The sequence below is a fragment of the Myripristis murdjan genome, chromosome 7 (assembly GCF_902150065.1).
Source record: "Myripristis murdjan chromosome 7, fMyrMur1.1, whole genome shotgun sequence".
NCBI lineage: Eukaryota > Metazoa > Chordata > Actinopteri > Holocentriformes > Holocentridae > Myripristis > Myripristis murdjan.
The window spans coordinates 19,239,172-19,257,597 of record NC_043986.1 but is presented as its reverse complement, the minus strand read 5'-3'; the positions used below and the strand labels follow the sequence as shown (position 1 = coordinate 19,257,597).

At 44.6% G+C, this 18,426-nt stretch overlaps 1 protein-coding gene across 1 annotated transcript in view; it reads left to right on the top strand.

The window, feature by feature from the left end:
- The window catches only part of LOC115362628 (protein bicaudal D homolog 2-like), a 51,531-nt gene extending 35,796 nt beyond the window's left edge, over window positions 1-15,735 (top strand). Inside the window, exons 6-10 of the mRNA XM_030056624.1 lie at window positions 1,963-2,220; window positions 2,430-2,633; window positions 2,721-3,269; window positions 3,888-4,039; window positions 9,693-15,735. Of these exons, the coding sequence (XP_029912484.1) occupies window positions 1,963-2,220; window positions 2,430-2,633; window positions 2,721-3,269; window positions 3,888-4,039; window positions 9,693-10,047 (1,518 nt within the window). The 3' untranslated portion in view covers window positions 10,048-15,735. The remainder of the gene's footprint in view (window positions 1-1,962; window positions 2,221-2,429; window positions 2,634-2,720; window positions 3,270-3,887; window positions 4,040-9,692) is intronic.
- Window positions 15,736-18,426: the final 2,691 nt, after the last annotated feature.

Sequence of the window (18,426 nt, the reverse complement as noted above, 5' to 3'; positions counted from 1 at the left end):
TCTAACAATGCAAGACCAATGCCAGATCATGTGTAAATGAATCATTGGGGCAGTGGTTGAGTTTCAGTTCACATATTGTTGATCCGATAATGGTATACATCAGTAACTGAGCAGTGATGGGCAGCGTATTTGCTCAACAGCGGAAGTGTTTAGAAAGGTCGAATCAATCTCATCCTGTTACGTTTTATTGACAAGTTAAGAGACAAATCAATGGCAGGACAATCACAGAGATGAATGCAACAAAGCCCACTGACAGTTTGTCAAGATTTTCATACATAGGAATATTGATTAGAAATATTATTTGTTTTAAACAGAAGTTAAGGTCCTTTGAGTATAATTGGATTTATTTAAACAATCTATGTGTACATGCACTCTAGCAGACCGTCCAATGATTGCATTGTCCTCAAACTGGCTTCAGTTTCCACAGAATAACTCAACGCAGTGGAGCTATGTCCTTGACTTGACTGGAGGGTGTTTTGGAAGTGAGTCAGTGGAGTGTGTCGGCTAGATCCCAGGCCAGGCTGCTGCCGGGTTCCAAATCTCCTTAGAGCAAAGTTAATCCAGTGCGGCACACCCCTCCCTGACTCCTCCAGTCTGTTTGGCTTGGCGGCAGCGGGTGGTGGCACCGGTAGACCCGCCATCTGCTAGCTCATCACCCTATGAGGCCATGACCACGCTTAATTGGTCACCATGGTTACCAGTATGGACTGGGTACCTGTGGATAGTGATTGTTTTGGGGCCAAAGGGATTAAGGATGTTTTTTTTTTCCTCTCTCTTTATCAAATATAAGCACTGTCAGATTAGCGTGTGAACCTTTGGTTACCTTAGTGCTGTCCTGGTATGATGCTCAGCCTGACCCTGAACCAGGCTTTTGATTGTGAATCTCGCCGACTGTGACAAGGCCCAGTGTTTCTTATAACCCAGCAGCATGTCAAGCTATATGTTCTCTGAATCTCCCTGTCGCAGATTCCAGAGTCAGGACAGAGGACACAAACAAAAGCCTCCTTCCCTCACTCAGCCATACTCTGTTGCCGTCATACCTCATCTTGTTGTATTGATTTGGCACTTGCTGATCAATCCCAGACATCCGCTCTTAGAATGTCACCTTACTCCTTACTCATAGCCAATCGATACCAGCAGTCCACCTCTAGATCTAAAATGGATGCTGTGGGAATGGGATGCACAGTGATGTGTTGCTATCTGCCCTTTAACACTGTTAACTCCCAATTGTAAATGGGTGAGGACATTGGTCTCAGCAATGACTTAGAAAAACATGTCCAAGCATTTCTGCCATTTATCAGTATGAGAATTTAGTCGATGGAATTGGAGGCATGGCAAGGGTGTCACTTAATATTTGAAATATTTAAAAAATGTACATGTGATCATGAAATGTTTGTCCTGTTTAATGGAAGTAACCTGCTCTTGAACATCTGTGGGTGACCTAAATTGAACCGTCCACCTCTTTTCAATCTTAAAATATTTTCTGCAGTAGTAAATAATTTATGCTGATGAGCCAGACCTCAACACTTTTATATTATTTACAGGTCATCCCTTGAAATAGCTCAGTGCATGAGTCAGCACAACTGTGTGTATGTGTGAGCAAGGGGACCCACCTAGGGTCTTTCTGCCAGCACTGAGCTGAACCAAGTCCAGCCTCTTTTCAAGGTCACCCTGACTCTGCTGCTGGGCTCTCAGGCGCTGAGCCTTGCATATTTGGCAGCACAAGCCTGATAGTGGCTAGGATTACCACATGACAGATAATCCTGTGATTTGATATGGTGTCTTGGTATGAAAAGTTGGAAGCATTCACATCAGTAACCTGACTCCTGCTCCAAGAAATGAGTCTGTAAAATGACATGCAAGCAATGTGCCACTGGTTTAATATATATATTTTTTTATCTCTAACATATAACATCCCTTCATCTCATTTCTCTTTCTCTCTCTCTCTCCCTCTCTTCTCAGATGGAGCGTGAGAAGGTGAACCTGCTCTCCACCCTGCAGGACTCCCAGAAACAGCTGGAGCAAGCTAATGGCGCTCTGTCTGAACACCAGGAGAAGGTCAACCGCCTCACAGAGAACCTCAACGCTATCCGCAAGCTCCAGGCCAGCAAGGAGCGCCAGTCTGCCCTGGACAACGAGAAAGAGCGCGATAGCCATGAAGATGGAGATTACTATGAGGTTGACATCAACGGACCTGAGATCCTGGAGTGCAAGTACAAGGTGAGATAAATAAACTCTCTCTCTCTCTGGCAGTTGTAAATGGATCCTACCAGCTATAGGAGAGCCGTATATGATTGAACCTGCGCTCTCTTCTCCCCATGGAGGGGGGAGTGAAAAGAGAGTTTTCTGTCAGGGATCAATAAAATCGTTTTGATCTTGCTGTATACTCGGCATTGATGTATCCTCAACTGATGATCTTGTTTTTCCAGGTTGCAGTGTCTGAGGCAGGTGAGCTGAAAGAGGAGCTGAAGACCCTGAAGGCAGAGTACCAAAGCTGTCAGTCACGCTATGATGAAGAACGTGCCCGTCTAGAAAACGATGTCACAACGCTGGGAGAGAAGCTGGCCACTCTGGAGAAGACCAGCCATGCCGAGAGAGAGGAGAAGGCTAGGCTAGAAAAGGAGCTGCGCAAGGTCAGAAGTTATTCTTAATAGTAACGTATTGTCAAATGGTTTATTTGATATTGTGCATGATGTATATTTTTCTATGTTTGTGTTCAGGTGAGCGATGTGGCAGGCGAATCCCAGGGTAGTCTGAGTGTTGCACAAGATGAGCTGGTCACCTTCAGTGAAGAACTGGCCACCCTTTACAACCACGTTTGCATGTGCAACAACGAGACACCCAACCGCGTCATGCTCGACTTCTACAAGGAGGGCAAGGGCGGTCGCAGCAGCCCAGAGGGCCGGGGCCGCCGCTCTCCCATCCTGCTCACCAAGGGCCTGTTCCCTGAGCCCGGTAAGACCGACCTGAGTGATGGAGCCCCATCTCCCGTCTCCTCCCTTCCCTCTCCTGTGTCTGATCACCGTCGCGAACCCATGAACATCTACAACCTGGTGGCTATCATCAGAGACCAGATCAAGCACCTGCAGCTGGCCGTGGACCGCACAACGGAGCTGTCGCGCCAGAGGATGGCCTCCCTGGAGCTCGGCACCGTGGCTGACAAGGACAAGGAGGCCTGCATGGAGGAGATCCTCAAGCTGAAATCCCTGCTCAGCACCAAGAGGGAACAGATCGCCACTCTGAGGACTGTCCTCAAGGCCAACAAGCAGGTTGGTTGATCAGTCTGTCTTTCATGCACTCAGAATGTCGATGTCATTAATTTGATGTCTCAAGCATTTGTCACTTTTCTGTGAAAGACAGAAACAGAAGGAGAGGATGTTAGCTATTTCAGGTATTTTCAGCTGTCGCAGCAAATGTTCTGCAGCCAAGATCTGTAACAAACTCTGGTGAGACAGCAGCCTTGTGGTGTCAGCTGCCCTGTGTGTGTGTGTGTGTGTGTGTGTGTGTGTGTGTGTGTGGTCAGGCCATAGGCAAAGCCCACCAGGGCTCAAAAAACCATAACTCAGTGGCAGAGTGTGTGTCCAGTTGCTCTGTTGGCCCTTTAAAGGTTGTGTGTGGTTACTCAGTGGTGCCTCACCAGAACACAGGCTGGGAACATGAAAGCCCCTCATAAACCACACACCTATGTTTTTTAAGCCAACAACTAACAATAGCAGCCAAAGGGTTTGTCAAGGGTTTACTGCAAGTCACTGAGCAACTTTAATTGCTTACATGTGCCACAGAGAAAGGTCATAGGGACCATATTAGGAGGAGGAGACTTGATTATGTCCAGTTCCCCAACCCCTTCATACTGATCTGACCCATTTCTTCCTCTTGACCACCCACAGACAGCTGAGGTGGCTCTGGCCAATCTGAAGAGTAAGTATGAGAATGAAAAGGCCATGGTGACAGAGACCATGATGAAGCTGAGGAACGAGCTCAAAGCCCTCAAGGAAGATGCCGCTACCTTTTCCTCTCTCCGGGCCATGTTCGCCACACGGTAAGATCACTGACTGACCGCTCTGTGCACACCAACATAGAACTGTTTTCACTCATCCTGCCCTCCAAGGTTCACTATCAGACACATCAGCATTTATTACTCTACTAATAAAGTACAAGCCATCCAAACCTACAAAAACTGCCCACCAACTGCCAGAGCACATAAGTAATCTTTATTGGTAGCTCATATGATTTGGCATGTATCCCAAACTAGGGCTGGCATGCTTTATCACAGGAGCTTAAAGAGACAACAGGAACACTGCAGACATGGTGCCGTGAGACAGTCAACTACTTAATGCCATGTTGCTCTAGGCTATTCTTCAATCTGCATACAGCATACCAAGACTATAGCCAAAAACAATGAGGCAAAACAAAGATAAATTTACGATAAAGTCTATAATCCGTATTTACCATATGGTAGCTATGTATTTTAATGTGACAGGTTTAAGGAACCTATTGTTTGTGAATGTGGGCCAGGAAGGGGATTCCGCTTGTGTTTTTCCTGATGATGGACTTTATAATCTGGGTATCATGTTGAATATGTCACTTAACTAGTGTTTTTGACGAGTGACTCCTCTGTGTTGATGTGCTGATGTGTGGGGGTGGGTGTGTGTAGATCAGATGGGGGACACACTCGCTAAGCTTCCTGATTCCAATAAGAAGCGGGCCAAAGGTTCTGTGTGTAATCCCTACCTCAGCCTGGCCGGGATTACACATTCACCCCTCTGCACGTAGTAGCTTCAGCGCTCACACCCTCTTTGTTTGTGCGTGTGTGTGTATATATTTTGTCATGCATGCGTGTGTGTTTGAAAGGTGAGAAAGCACCTGTGTGTGCTTGTGTGTGTGATTTTAGAAATTCCAGTGGGAATGTCTAATATTGAATTTTTGAGCTGTGGTTGCTGTCCATGTTGGTGAATTTTTATTTCATCTTTTTAAACATGTTTGCTTTTCCATCATATCATCTCTGGTCCAGATGGCTGTGTTGCAGCAGTCCCTCTTTCTACCTTTAAGACTCCTCTGCAATCCACTGCAAAGCTCAAGCTGTGCTGAGGGGAGGGGAGGGAGGGAGGGTGTGGGGGGTGGCATTATGAAGCGAGGGTTACAGAGGCTGCAGGGAATGTGTGAGCAGGTCAGCTCACCCCCCTCGATCTTACCCATACAGTCATTCAGTACCTTTATATCCAAAGACGTGCATTCGCTGAAGTAACTCCATATACCTGCAGTGGCTAATCAATTAGTAACAGAAGGAAAACTCCTCCGTTGGCAAATATGAGAGTTGTCATGACAATTTGGCGCAGTGCAGAGAGGTGGCTGGAGGATGTGGGCGTAGTGATAAACTGTTTGGACAGAAGACATGATAGAAAACCAGCTCTGGCTCTTGCTCAGCATACCAGCCACTGTGCAGAGTCTGTCCTTTGAGGGACTTTTCCCCCCATAATGGACCCATGAGCTATATCATTTCTTATCATTACAGCTTTGCAGTGAGGGTGTGAGATTAGATTTACAGTGAAACAGCAATGCCACTAAAATCACTGTCAAGTCTCTATCTCCTGCGGCCTCTTCTTCTGAAGAGCCTGAGGATGCTGATAACATGTTACAGCTTGCTGTGCTGTGACCGCCACAGGAAAGCAGCACTAAGCATCATCTACCCCAGTTTCTGCCATGTAGGGTGATGGAAACTTCTACGTCAGTGCTGCCTCCCCTGATGATGCTCTTGAGGCTCACACCTCATTAGCCCACCACTACTTTGGGTGCAATACAGCGTCTATGCATTCGTTATGTTCACTCTGTTTATGGGACTCAGTATTGGTATGTAAATTCAGTCCTATATGGAGCAGGGTTGGGTCAGGGGACTCTTTGAGAGGCTGGGGGACTTGCCTGACCAAGGTTTCCCACACTCCCCCTCCCGTGCCACCCTCCGCCATCCCCCTTCCGTCCTTCCTCACAACCAAACACCCGGTCCTCCAGTCTCCTGGACAAGAAAGAGAGGAAGGGGGAAGGCATTCAGTTAAAGCCCCTCTACAGGAGCCTAATTTGACAGTCTTTCTCATGGTAATCACTGCTCTGACCAAGGCTGTGAAGGTGGATTTCTGCAACACGGTAAACTCTCTGATACAAGTGTGTGGTCCCTGACAAAGGGGAGGAGAAATAGAGTGAAATTCAATAGATGTGTAAGTTTTTATGTGAGCCTTTGTGTGATCCCACGATCTAGATATGTGTGTGTATGTGTGTGTGAGAATTGGTACTGGTCCTATGGCTCTCTCATGCATTATTACTTGATATATTCATGATATGTTTCTCTTTGTGAGAATTTCATGAGAGTGATGGTGTAGCTGCATGTTTTTGAAGCTTTGCTGTGTGCCTCTCTGTTTACATATGTGTCTTTGTGTGTGTGTGTGTGTGTGTGTGTGTGTGTGTGTGTGTGTGTGTGTGTGTGTATTTGGTTCTCCAGCTGCAGCCCGTGGTGTCATGTTAACAGTAGGCCCCTGCCTCTAACATTCCTAAGACATGCCTCAACATGCTCTCACTGCCAGCCCTCACTGATTAACAGACAGACTGTGCTGCACCCCAAGTCAGATCTTCTCCTCAAACACACACCATCAGTCAGCCTTTGTTCTTTTTAATCCTATTCACTTTTCATCATTCTTTCTTTCATTTTGTTCTCACCTCCCTCCCCACTCTCTCTCTATGATATCCTACCCACCATGACCAATGAGACCCCAGACATGGAGACAACAGCTGAGGAGGTGGTGTCTGTGCCTGTGCCTACATGAGGAGATATGTTTGGATGGAGCCTATTATTCCATACAAATGCCATTTGGCAGTGCGTATCTATGGCTGTGTGTATAACCTGGCTCTGGCTACTGTAAATCATCTCAGAGAGATGCAGAGCGGCTGTTTCTCAGCGCTGTGAATGTGACAGCTATTCATTTCTCAAAAGGCCAGCAACTACCCCCGGTTTTCTTCAGCCATTATGCCACCACACCCCTTCATCAGCACGCCAAAAAAGACCCTATTGTATCCCACCATTCCATAGAATACACTTGTCCCTTTTTCCCGGGAAAACCTACAGCCTCTAACCCCCACACCCCTTCCCATAGTGGCCGAGCCGTCTTAAGGGGCACTGCCTCGTCCCGGGGAGTCCCCCAGATCTCACACTGGCTTTAATGAAGCAGCACTGATCCCTATTGTCTGGATGTGTGTCCCCGCTGGGAATCAAACTAAACACACAAGAGGGGAGGGTATGGTTTATGTTTGTGTGGTGGTCTGCTGAGGGCAGGGTTCACATGGTGCACGACCATGTGCAGCATCACAACAGCTCAAGCAGCCAATCACCACTGACCAAACAAAAACATCAGATCCCATGCGCCCAGTGAGAAAATGCCAGTGATAGCTTGCACACACTGGAATACAATGGATGAATAGAGTGAAATACAATAGATTACTGCTTTCTATCAGTATGGGTGGATTTGCATAGACTAAAGGCATTTCTGTTAGCACAGGTTAGGGCATTTCCAGGTGAAGTCAATGTTATTATAGCACCATCATGTTAAGGGAGTGTTTACCAGTTAAATTATGTCTGAATGATTTTGTTTGACACAGCTGGAGGATAGGGCGTTATCGGCTGTCACTATTCCCACTCCCTTCACAGAGGTGTGTCAGTCATTACTGAAGAATGCTAGTTGGATGCCTCGTCAGCAACAAAGAAAGTAGGCATGAGCAAGATAGGGAGAGAGAAGGAGTGACTGACAGCTGGCAGACAATGGGAGTCAGCAGCAACGAAAACAGGGAGAAAAGGGGGCTAGAGAGAGAATATGACTGAAGGATAGATGAATGCAAGAGAGGGGTAATGAAAAGTAAGGAGAAGAAAAGGCTTGGCGAAGGAGAAAAGGACAAAAATGGCAGGTGAGCAGAGCTAGAGCAGATGGAGAGTGGTGATAAGGACCCCTGCCTTGACGTTTTGGTGGATGACCCAGATTTCATACCTGTCCAGCCCGAGACACACACACACGTGCCGGGCATACACACACTCTCCTACTCACAAGGGCAGAGACAGTCGATAATGCCGCAGTGCAGCACCCAGGGATATTGAGGGGTAGGCACAGAGAGCTCATATCTTGTGGTATTTCACACAGATATGGGAGATGCAAGAGAAAGTTACGCTGTCTGTTTCACTCCTGTTGGAAAAATGGAGAACAGGTGTGATCAGCTCCAGCAGGAGACATGAATCTCATGCCTCTTTTCCCTATCTTCAATATTCCCCACTCTCAGCCTCCCACCTCCCAGCCTAGTCCTCAGGTGACGCAGAAAGGATCTTCTCGCTGACCCCAAGGCTAATGGGCTCATCCTTTGTGTGTGTGATCTATTCTTAACTTTCACAGGGGTATACACTAGTCATCGTCTTAATCTGAGCAGCTGCAAGCTACATTCGAATGCCTTTCCTGTTCATTAATGTTAATCATACCTAGTAGCAGTATGAACCCAACATGCCTTGGGCATGTTTGGGTCAGTTGCATGTTCATGTACTAAAATTTTGCATATATTTGCATGGCATATTTGAATATTAAAACTACAAAGTGAATCATGAGCTGCTGCTGGTCTTGAAATGTAAAGTGTCCCATTTCTAGGGGAGGGGAGGCTGATCAGTGGACTGTATTAAGGTATTCAAGTGAGACGTGTAATTAAGTGATGCTAGCCGTAGGCAGATTAAAGAATTGTTTTGTCCTCTTGTCCAAGATCTGCTGAAAGTTATTCAGAAGGTTCTTGAGAATAACTGGGGCTGTGATGTCTGATACAGAGCACCAGAAATGGCTGCTGAAACCATGATGTGATGATGCAGGAACTCTGGTGGTCTCATCAGGTCTGTGCTATGGTGCCACCTGGTGGTGGTAAAAGGCACTATATAACTAGGGGAAAGGTCATGATAAAAATGCTCCACGACGTCTGTCCGTCTGTCTTTGTCTCCCTGACTTTTAGTTTCAGTATTTCAAACATGCAGCATAACTGTGTTCAGCAACTGAGTCATAGACATAATGCAGACACTACAGAACATCATCCACAGCCAGCCTATTATTGCCTACTGACACACTGTTTGACATCACTGAGGCTGACACTGCCCCCTGTTGGAAGCCCATTGAAATATCCTTGTGATTGAAATTAACATGTAGCTGTTAGTTTTCTGGTCCAAATTAAGAGACACAAAGAAATACTACAAAGATATGTTCATGACTTCTACTTCTGGAAAACATCAAAGACCTTAGGCCGCCTCAGTGGGCATAAATAAAGATTTCAACCTATTTCAACCAATTTCCTGTTGGTTTCCTGTTAGTATGCCACACCCCACATCCTAACAGGAAATACATAAAAATCAAGGATGTACAAATGTCATTATATGGTGTCTTGAAAGAATGATTACACCCCAAACCCAAATCTCTGTGAAGACGGCTATCTAATGGTGAAAAGTAGGGCTCGGAGTCTTTGGTGCCAGTTGATGTCACCACTTGTTATATTATAGAAGATAATTTTACTTGGGATATGGGTTTGGGGTTTTGCTGCCCTCTAAGTTGAAGTGTGAACAAAAGCATACACCTAACACAAAACAATAGTATGCATCTGACACCAGTATATTCCTCCTCTCCCTCTCTGTCTTGCAGTTGTGACGAGTATGTCACCCAGCTGGATGAGATGCAAAGGCAGCTGGCCGCAGCAGAAGACGAGAAGAAGACCCTGAACTCCCTGCTGCGCATGGCCATCCAGCAGAAGCTGGCGCTGACCCAGCGTCTGGAGGACCTGGAGTTCGACCACGAGCAGACCCGCCGCGGGGGCAGCGCCGGCCGCGCCAAGGGCCGCAGCAAGGCTGCCACCAGCACCGCCAACAATCCCCACGTAAGTCAGAGTGTCACCTGCTCTGGCTCTGGCCACCCAGAGCACAACAACGCATTGCCCAATGGCATCATTGGAGGCCCCATGGTCTTCTGCAGCGAGAAGTACAAGATCTACTGCGACTGAGGCGGCTAAGAAGTCCGCAAGGGACTGCTGTGTACAGAGGGGAGGTGGCCCGCTGGCCAAGCCTCCCCTGCCTTAGTGTTAAAGAGCCCCACTCGCTCGCTTAGCTCCCTGGCCAGCCTGCGCTCCTGTAGGGCCCGCTGTGTGTCTAACCTTCATATGCTCACGGCTGCTCATGCCTGCTAGTGTAAACACTTAGGGGAATGCAGATGTATGTACAGTGTGCACTAGACGTTTGGGACTGTAGTAGACATATGGCATGTGGATTACAGGGCCCCCGATCATATTGGGGTTTTTGTGGATATTATGGAGTGTCTATTCTTTCCGCTGTCATGGTGCTGTACGTATGATGTTAAAGGTGGCAACTTCTGTGCTTATTTGTCCTGACCCCCTGAGTGTATTGCCTGGTTACAGTAACACAATTAGGGGTGGAGACTTGTAAAAGAAGATGTCATTCAGGTGGCTGACCGTCACGCAACTGCATTTGACGTCTTCTGCTCTGCAGCTTGTCTGTTGCGCCGGTGCTCCTTTTAAAATGGCCCCCTTCCTCTTCCTGCCTCTCTTTCCTGGTTCCCCCCAGGACAGACCTGTCCAGCTGCCCACTGTCCAATCAGGTCGCTCTTAAATGTTTACAAGAACAAAAAGAAACAAAAATATGCAATCTCCTGCCATGGTGGCTACGAGAGTACAGTGTGATTTGCTGTTGTCTTAGCAGAAATTCAAAACTCATAAGTGGGTTGGCTGACAGTTTTGTGTTGGAAGTGGGCAGAAAAGGAGCACCTGTGACCACAGGTGTTCATTTTCAGGATTATTTTAACGCTGTGATGCTAGCACACCAACATAGTAGGGCCAGTAGAATCGCATGGCTTCGCAGCTGAAATGCTTATGAGCTTTTTTTAACAGTTTTTCTGTTGCCAGGTGTGTGGTACAATGCAAATTCATGTACTACAGGGCTCTACATTGTGAAGAGAGGAGTTATTTGGTGTCTGCTGAAATACAAGAGGGCTATTCCATGTGACCCATTATGTTACGGTGGATTCTTTCAGAGCCATATCACGAGAGAAAGAAAGTTTGACAAATCGATCTCCACACCCAAATTAAGTGCACTTCAGCAAAAGGTGCCTCAGGTTCCTACTTCTATCAAAATGGATATAATGATTACTGTGAACAGAGATACAATATAGTTTTGATCAAAGATGATTTTTTAAAAACGGAGCAGAACCTAAAAGAGCACAAATCAAACAGGCACCCACATCTGGATAATAAATCTGCAAACTAAACCAACCGACATCGCTTGACAAAGTGCCTGTCGACCCAAAACACTTGATGTATTTATCTTTCTGTTGATGTAAAGCCCTGTCCTTCTGTCTGAGCTTGAGCTAACACTCACCTTTTCCTTCTCTCCCAGTTGCTCCCCCTGTCTTCTTTCTCCCCATGTCTACTTTTGGGAGATCGGGCCGAGCTCTCAAATGATCTCTGTGTGGTTAATGTGGCTGAAAACTCTGTCCTTATGTCTCTAACCTGTGTCTCTGTTGCTCGGTCGTCTCGATGACCTTCTCTCTTTTAGATTGTCAGCAGCTTGCTCCCCCTGCATCGCCACTCACCCTTTAACTAGAATGAGGGAGTGTGGGGAAAATTGCCCTCTGAATATTTTTGTCAGGTAACGTCCTCACGCACGTGTGTTCCAGATACTTGCCTGTGTGTATATCTCAGCAATGAAGTGAAAGGCCCTCGAGTGTGTGTGTGTGTTGTATTTGATGATCTTTGCAAATGGAGGGTCATTCATTTCTCTCTTTTTTTTCTGTTGTTTGGTGTGTGAGGACAAACCAATGTACTGTTTTAGTATCCAGAATAGCTTTAACCCCTTTGCAAGCTAGCATTACGCAGATAGGAAAAATAAAAGTGGGGCTTGTGTTAGATAAATCCATGTACTGCTTGTGGATCATAAACACATAAGCTTTATGATGCTAAAAGCAGGGTTGATGTGAGGAAATCCAGCAAGATTGATTGAATTATGCTTTTTCTACTACCAATAACCCGCATATAAAACTCTATATTCTTAATAGTATCGCGTTCAGGTTATAATCTTGCAGGATCCTCGAACAGTATTCCTTCCTCTCCGATATGAAGAGAGGGAGCATCTTTGTTCCCCAGAAAGTGGAACAGCCTCAGCGGTCAACCCTGCTTGAGTGTGCGTCCATAAGCTGCAGCACAGAGCATGGAGACAAAGCTATTGTGCACATTAGGAAAAAATATAACCTCCCTAGAGGTCAATCATTCTTCTGTTTGAGATCCACTTAACTTACAAGTGCGATATATTCAGTTTCTATCGGTTTGCGCTGACACAGAAAAATGGTTTCGGGAGTAGAGGAAGGAGAACTCCTCATGTTGTAAACCTGCTCCTAAGAGAGGAGAGATAAGGAAGCTAGACATGCTGGCGAAGAAAAGCTAGATGTCTGGCTCAATGCTGACTCTGACACTGTGGAGAAATGAGTCCAGGGGTTTCCTGAGAGAGAAATCCTTGGTGATTTTTGGAGAAGAAAAAAAAATTGGTTGTTCGATCAACTTGGTTACTTAACCAGAGGACATTGATTCAAATTAGTTGACCCTCTAACCCTTCCCCTTGTGTAGGCTCTGTGGTGTCACTGAGCAGTAGGTAGACCTAACACCCCAGGATGTGATTGTGACTAGAACACCCCACCCCCCTTTTTCCCCTGGACAGATTAAACCCTGCTTCACTCTGTCTAGTTTGAAATCAATGTCTGGCTTATCTGGTGTCATCATAGCATGCCACCTGAAAAGCTCCTCCTACCTCCGCCTGCAGGCTCTTCCCACTTCACCTTTAAGTTCTTTACATACACACTGCATCTAATTTGTGATTGGTTTTAAGCCTGCATGTCCAAAACATAAACCATTTCCATTAACCTGCATGGCATATGGGAAAAGCCCATCTCCTTTGACATGGTTGTGGGACATGGATTCAACCGTCTTATCTTGGAAAATGAAAGGTCGTGGTACTTGTGAGTCATTGGCTTCCTAACTGCACCCGCTGGTTTTTCTCTAAATGTGAAAGGGTGACGTGTCATGAATGCGCTTTCACATCAGCACCTCAGAGACATATTGACATTGTTGATATGACGGAAATGCTTCTGACATAACGCTGGCTGCCTCAGGACTTCTAACAGCTTCCAACTTCCCTGTTTCTGTTGCTATGACTAACTAGAGCCGCCGTTTTTGGTTTGTTTTTTGGATGTGTGTCTTTTTTTTTTCTTTTTTTTTTGACTGAGTTGACCTGCTCTTGACCATGTTAACAGTCGCTCTAAATTACAATTAATGCTGACTCTGATCATTTGTTTGTTTCTCCATTTTTGCAGTAATTACAGTAGTTCTGCGTGGATGAGGAAGTACCAACACAAGGTCCATTCTCACTGCTGATTGAGTTCACCGAAAAGAGTTAGCACTATAGGCCATTTGGACTTGAAGACATAAAACAACAAAATACTAAATGAAAAACACTGATTTCAAGTAAAAATCTAATTTTCTTCTTCTTTCCTACTGCTTTTGAAACTTTTAAATGTGACGTGTATGTGAATGACACATGGTCTTCTCATATATTTTTTTTCTTTTCGTGCTGCTGCTGGAAGCCAATATCTCACAAGTACAATGAACTCAGCCTCTGATTGAAATTCGGACCAGAGTTCGTGATAGGCTAAGGTAACCCTCCAATAAGAAGCCAGGGGAAATGGGGTTGTTTCTCAATGTAAATTCAACAAGCTGTTTTGTCTGGTTTTATCCTTTTTTGTTTTAGTTTTTTTATTTTCTTAACATGTGCACTTTCATTATATAGGACTATAACATACTATTATTAACCTAGGAAAGCGTGGTAGTACTATGGTTTGTGAGTTATTCAGTATCTACATAGGCTATAAGACAATAGGATTATACATCCTCCTATATCGTCTCTGGAATTTAAGACTCTTCATTCTCCTAAAGTCACCACAAACCACAGACCTACTATTTGACTTTATCCTTGAGATTTTATCCATCAAATAATCATTCTTAAACTGTTATGTTCCGTCATATATTATGCTGTTGGTTTTCTTTTATGTTTGTTCTACTGCCATGTTCTATACAAAAATCCAGGGTGATCAAATTCTGGGGTTTTTCATGTATTTATTATTCCTAGGAATAGTTCAAAATAACGCAATGAAACTTGACAACGCTCTGACTCCGATAGGTAAGTTGTGTTTGGGGAAAAATTGAGTGACACAATATCGTTTTCCTAGCTTCTTACCGAGGGCGTTCCACTGAAAAGGGATCACTGACCCTCCGAATTCTCTGCAAGTGCAACAATTAAATTCCAAATTGGAATTGTTTCATTCTCTCTTTGTTTATCGTGCCAAATCTTGGTACACCATTTAGGTTGAAAAGAATCAAGAATCTGAAAGAAGACAAGCCGTCACTGAGAAAGGTGTAGTTTGGGCCATGGCTTTCCATGTGAGTGCCGGGGTTTTGTTTTTGGTTTGTTTAGTTCTTTGTTTCTGACCAGTAGTGCCTTTCATTGTTTCAAGGGAGAATCTAGACTAGTATTTTATGTTTCTTTTATAGGTCAGGGCTCTGGGTTCAAAATGACTGTGAGCAGCAATAAGTGCAAAGGGAATTGCCCCTTTCTGCATGAGTGAGATGATAGTTTTAAAATTAGCTCAATAAAACTGAAATTGCATTGAATTCTGTAGGTCAGTGATCCACTCACGATATTCAGGGGTATTGAAAAAAGGTTGTGTTTTTTTTATCAAACTTTGGGAACCAAAAGAAATCCCTTTGGCCTCCTATTATTGAACAAAATGCTCCAAGCATCTATAATGTGTTGGGGTAGATCAGTGTACTATTGGAAACATCTACGTATCTCTAGCTTTGTTTGGTGAAGGTAATGTGATATCAATAGTATTGTTGAAAAATGTGCAGAGAGCGCATTTTATCTTTCTTTTTGTCCATTTGAGTTTTGTTTTGTTTTGGGTTTTTTTTTTTATTCTTGAATCTTTTTTACACCATCTTTAAGCATTGAGTTTTCAGGAAACAGAAAACAATTTGCATCAACAAGCTTGAATCGTGCCATTATAGCCAATGCTTGTTTGTTGAGGCATTAAAATAAGAAAAAGATACGGACGAGAAGCTAAAAACAAAAAGTGCAATTCAGAAACTGTTCTAAGTTAAAAAAAGAAATAAAGTTTTCTGTTTGCTGGAAGCAATAGCATTGTGATACTAAATTAGCCGTGCAAACTTTATATTGTCATATTGTGTTTCAGTATTGATCCATAATGAGAGTTTGATATCTTTATATGAAATAACGACTTCACCTGTATGTTGGTATTTATTTGAATTGTCATGCAGTACTGTATTCTTATCAATAATGTGCATTATGATTAGTGGCATATTGATTACAGCTAAATGTCATGCATGTTCCTCAGTCATGGGACCTTTACACAGAATTGAAAACAAACTTGTAAACTTTGTCAGGATGGGGAAAAAAAGAAAAAAAAAAATGAAAAATGAAAAGAAGACAAGAATTTAGTCTGATGTATTACTGCTGAACTAATCCTATGAAAGTGTTGTTTGTTTTCCAGTAGAGAGGTGGTCTGTCTGTGTAAAGGTAGTCATACTGGCTAAAATCAATAAATGTGACCTAAGTTCCAAGGTGTCCTAGTGGTGTTATTTATAGCTGCTCTGCAGCACATGAAGGGTTAACTAGTGAAGTATGCAGCCTGATGCTGCAGCCTTGGTCTCTCCTCAGAGTGTTCCCAGCTGGAAGCCCGGGGCAGGGGAACTTCCCAGCTGTCTGAGAGGCTCCAGGACATGATCACATTTCACACAATGCACAAAACACTTCCACCGCCTCCCTCCTTCCCTCCTTCCCTCTCGCCTCTTGCCGTTTCTCCTCTGCTGCTTCACTTAAGCCTTGCTCTTGCCTCTTCTCCTCTTTCTCCATTTCCAGTCTCTTCCTCTCACCCCCATCCCCCCAACCCTTCCCTGCCTTCTCTAGACACGCCCACGCACAGATTGGAGCCAGTTGCTTTTGACCTTTCATACAGCCGGCACTTCCTGCCCTAGCTCTGGAGGCCATTGCTCTGCCCAATTAAGACTCTTTTTTTTCAGCTATTGAGAAAGGAAAAGACATGCTGCTTTGCTCTATTTTAAGAAGCAGCCCATACTTTTCATACTATACTTTTTTAAAAGTTAAAAAAGCTATTTGTCATAATAACCCACATAAGACCTAAAAGATCATAGATCATCAGATCATCAAATATCATCAGATCATCAGATAAGAGCCTTTATTAGTCTCACCACAGGGAAATTTAAATATATGTATTTTCTCGTAAATGAACACATCAGTGAGCACCAAAGGCTCAGGCTGCATTACAATAACTTTCACCAAGATGTTTACAGTACCAAGCTCTTTCAGGATTTAAATCCACAATCAACTGAGTAATGAGCAAAAGTGTCACACATGCCACTGGTTAGCTGAAATGGTTTGCTCCCATTAACCATATGCCACACTGGCTGGAATTAAACAGCAGCAGACTATAAATGAGGAACAGAAGGAAAAGATCTATTGACTGTCAGTCTGTGACATCACTGTTGCAACAGTAGCGGCTCTGTTGGTGCCAGTCTCCTCTTATATCCTATCCACCCACTGCTTGGCTGGCACAGGGAATATGGGTCAGTAGGACTCATGCCAGGACATTACTCATCCCTCATTCTCAGTCAGGTACCATGATTATACCTGGGATCATGAGAGGAGGGTTATAACCAGCCGAAGCTCTTTCTCAGTTGTCTCAGCTGCCATCTGTTGCAGTATCAAAATTCACCACTTGAGGTCCCTGCACCACAGTTGTTAAGGACAAAAGGGCCTGAGTCCTTCATGCCAGGCAGTGTTAATTAGTTTAAGCACTGGCCTTAAAAGTAGTTTGTGTGTGTGTGTGTGTGTGTGTGTGTGTGTGTGTGTGTGTGTGTGTGTGTGTGTACACACCCTTGATACCAAACCAGAGGTTGACACAAAGAGTCCTCTTTATGTGTATCAGTCAGCGTTGTCATGTGATGATCCAACTCCATGTGGAGCCTGAAGGAGCACAGAGCACATGTCTGGAGAATCAACAACTCAGCTCACACACAGACCACACACACACATACATATGTAAATACAGTTCTGTACAGCTTTACTGGGCCAGAAGTAATGCCACTGAGGAAGATTTATAAGCTAATGATCTGTGGAGTGTGAGCTCATCCTCATGATACATGAAAACATTCCACAGTCTTGACACTGCTATCTGGTGTGTGTATGAGTGACCTCCCTACTGTGAGTCATGGATCTATGCAAACTGTTGGTGTGGTTTCAAAATGGCATGCTTTGTCTTTTTACCACTGTATAATCTGCGTCAAATGCCAAATGAAGTGTTGATTGAATCAGTGTGACGCTTTAATTTGCACCTGAAAAGGAGGGATTGTGTTGTAATGAATAAAGGCAGACAGCCCATTCTGGTGTGTGATTAGTCATATGATTGAGATATTTACACAGAGAGAGCTGCAGATAAGCATGAGAGAGGTTAGGTATCTCATCTAACACCTATCCCTGTTGACTTTCACACCTATCCATCAGCCTGCCCGCACTTCATCTGCCACTTAATATTACCTCTTTCTTTTACAGTTAAAGCCGCTCCTTCTTTTTCCTCTCCCTGTCTCTCACCTTCCTCTCCCTCCCCTCTCATTTATCTCTGTCTCTGCGCCTCCTTCTCCATCAGATGAATGCTGTGGTTTCACTCTCGTTTGTGGTTGTGAGTGGAGCAGCCCCAGGGAAGCGGAGGAGAGGATGTATCCCAGGGGGCTGTACTGTGCCTCTGCTTTCTGTATGGGCTAGCAAGCCCCGAACTGGCTGACAGGCAGCTCCATGCGCTTGGAGGCAATAACAGGGGCTTCAGTGCTCCCAGCCTATTTAAGTCATGAGTTCAGTCATCCACAAAACACTTGGCCTTTCAGACTCTGCACCGACACGTACAGCATAACTCTCCACAGCAGGACGGAATGTGTTTTTTTATTCTTAAAGAAGTGCACAGCTCCGAAAAACTGAAGCCGTGTTTGACTATTATGTGATTAGTGCTGTCAGTGAACTGCTATAATTGTGCTAAGAGGAGATATAGATGCACAGATAGACAGATAGGTAGGTAGAGAATGGCCAGATGGTAAGCAAATATCTCCCTTAAACCAGACATCACTCTCTGTCTAGATATAGATATACAGATATAAATAGTTGTCCTATCAGAGAGGAGTATCAGTCAATAAAGTAGCTGATTACCTAGCAAGCAGCTGGACAAGGGGGCATATCATTAC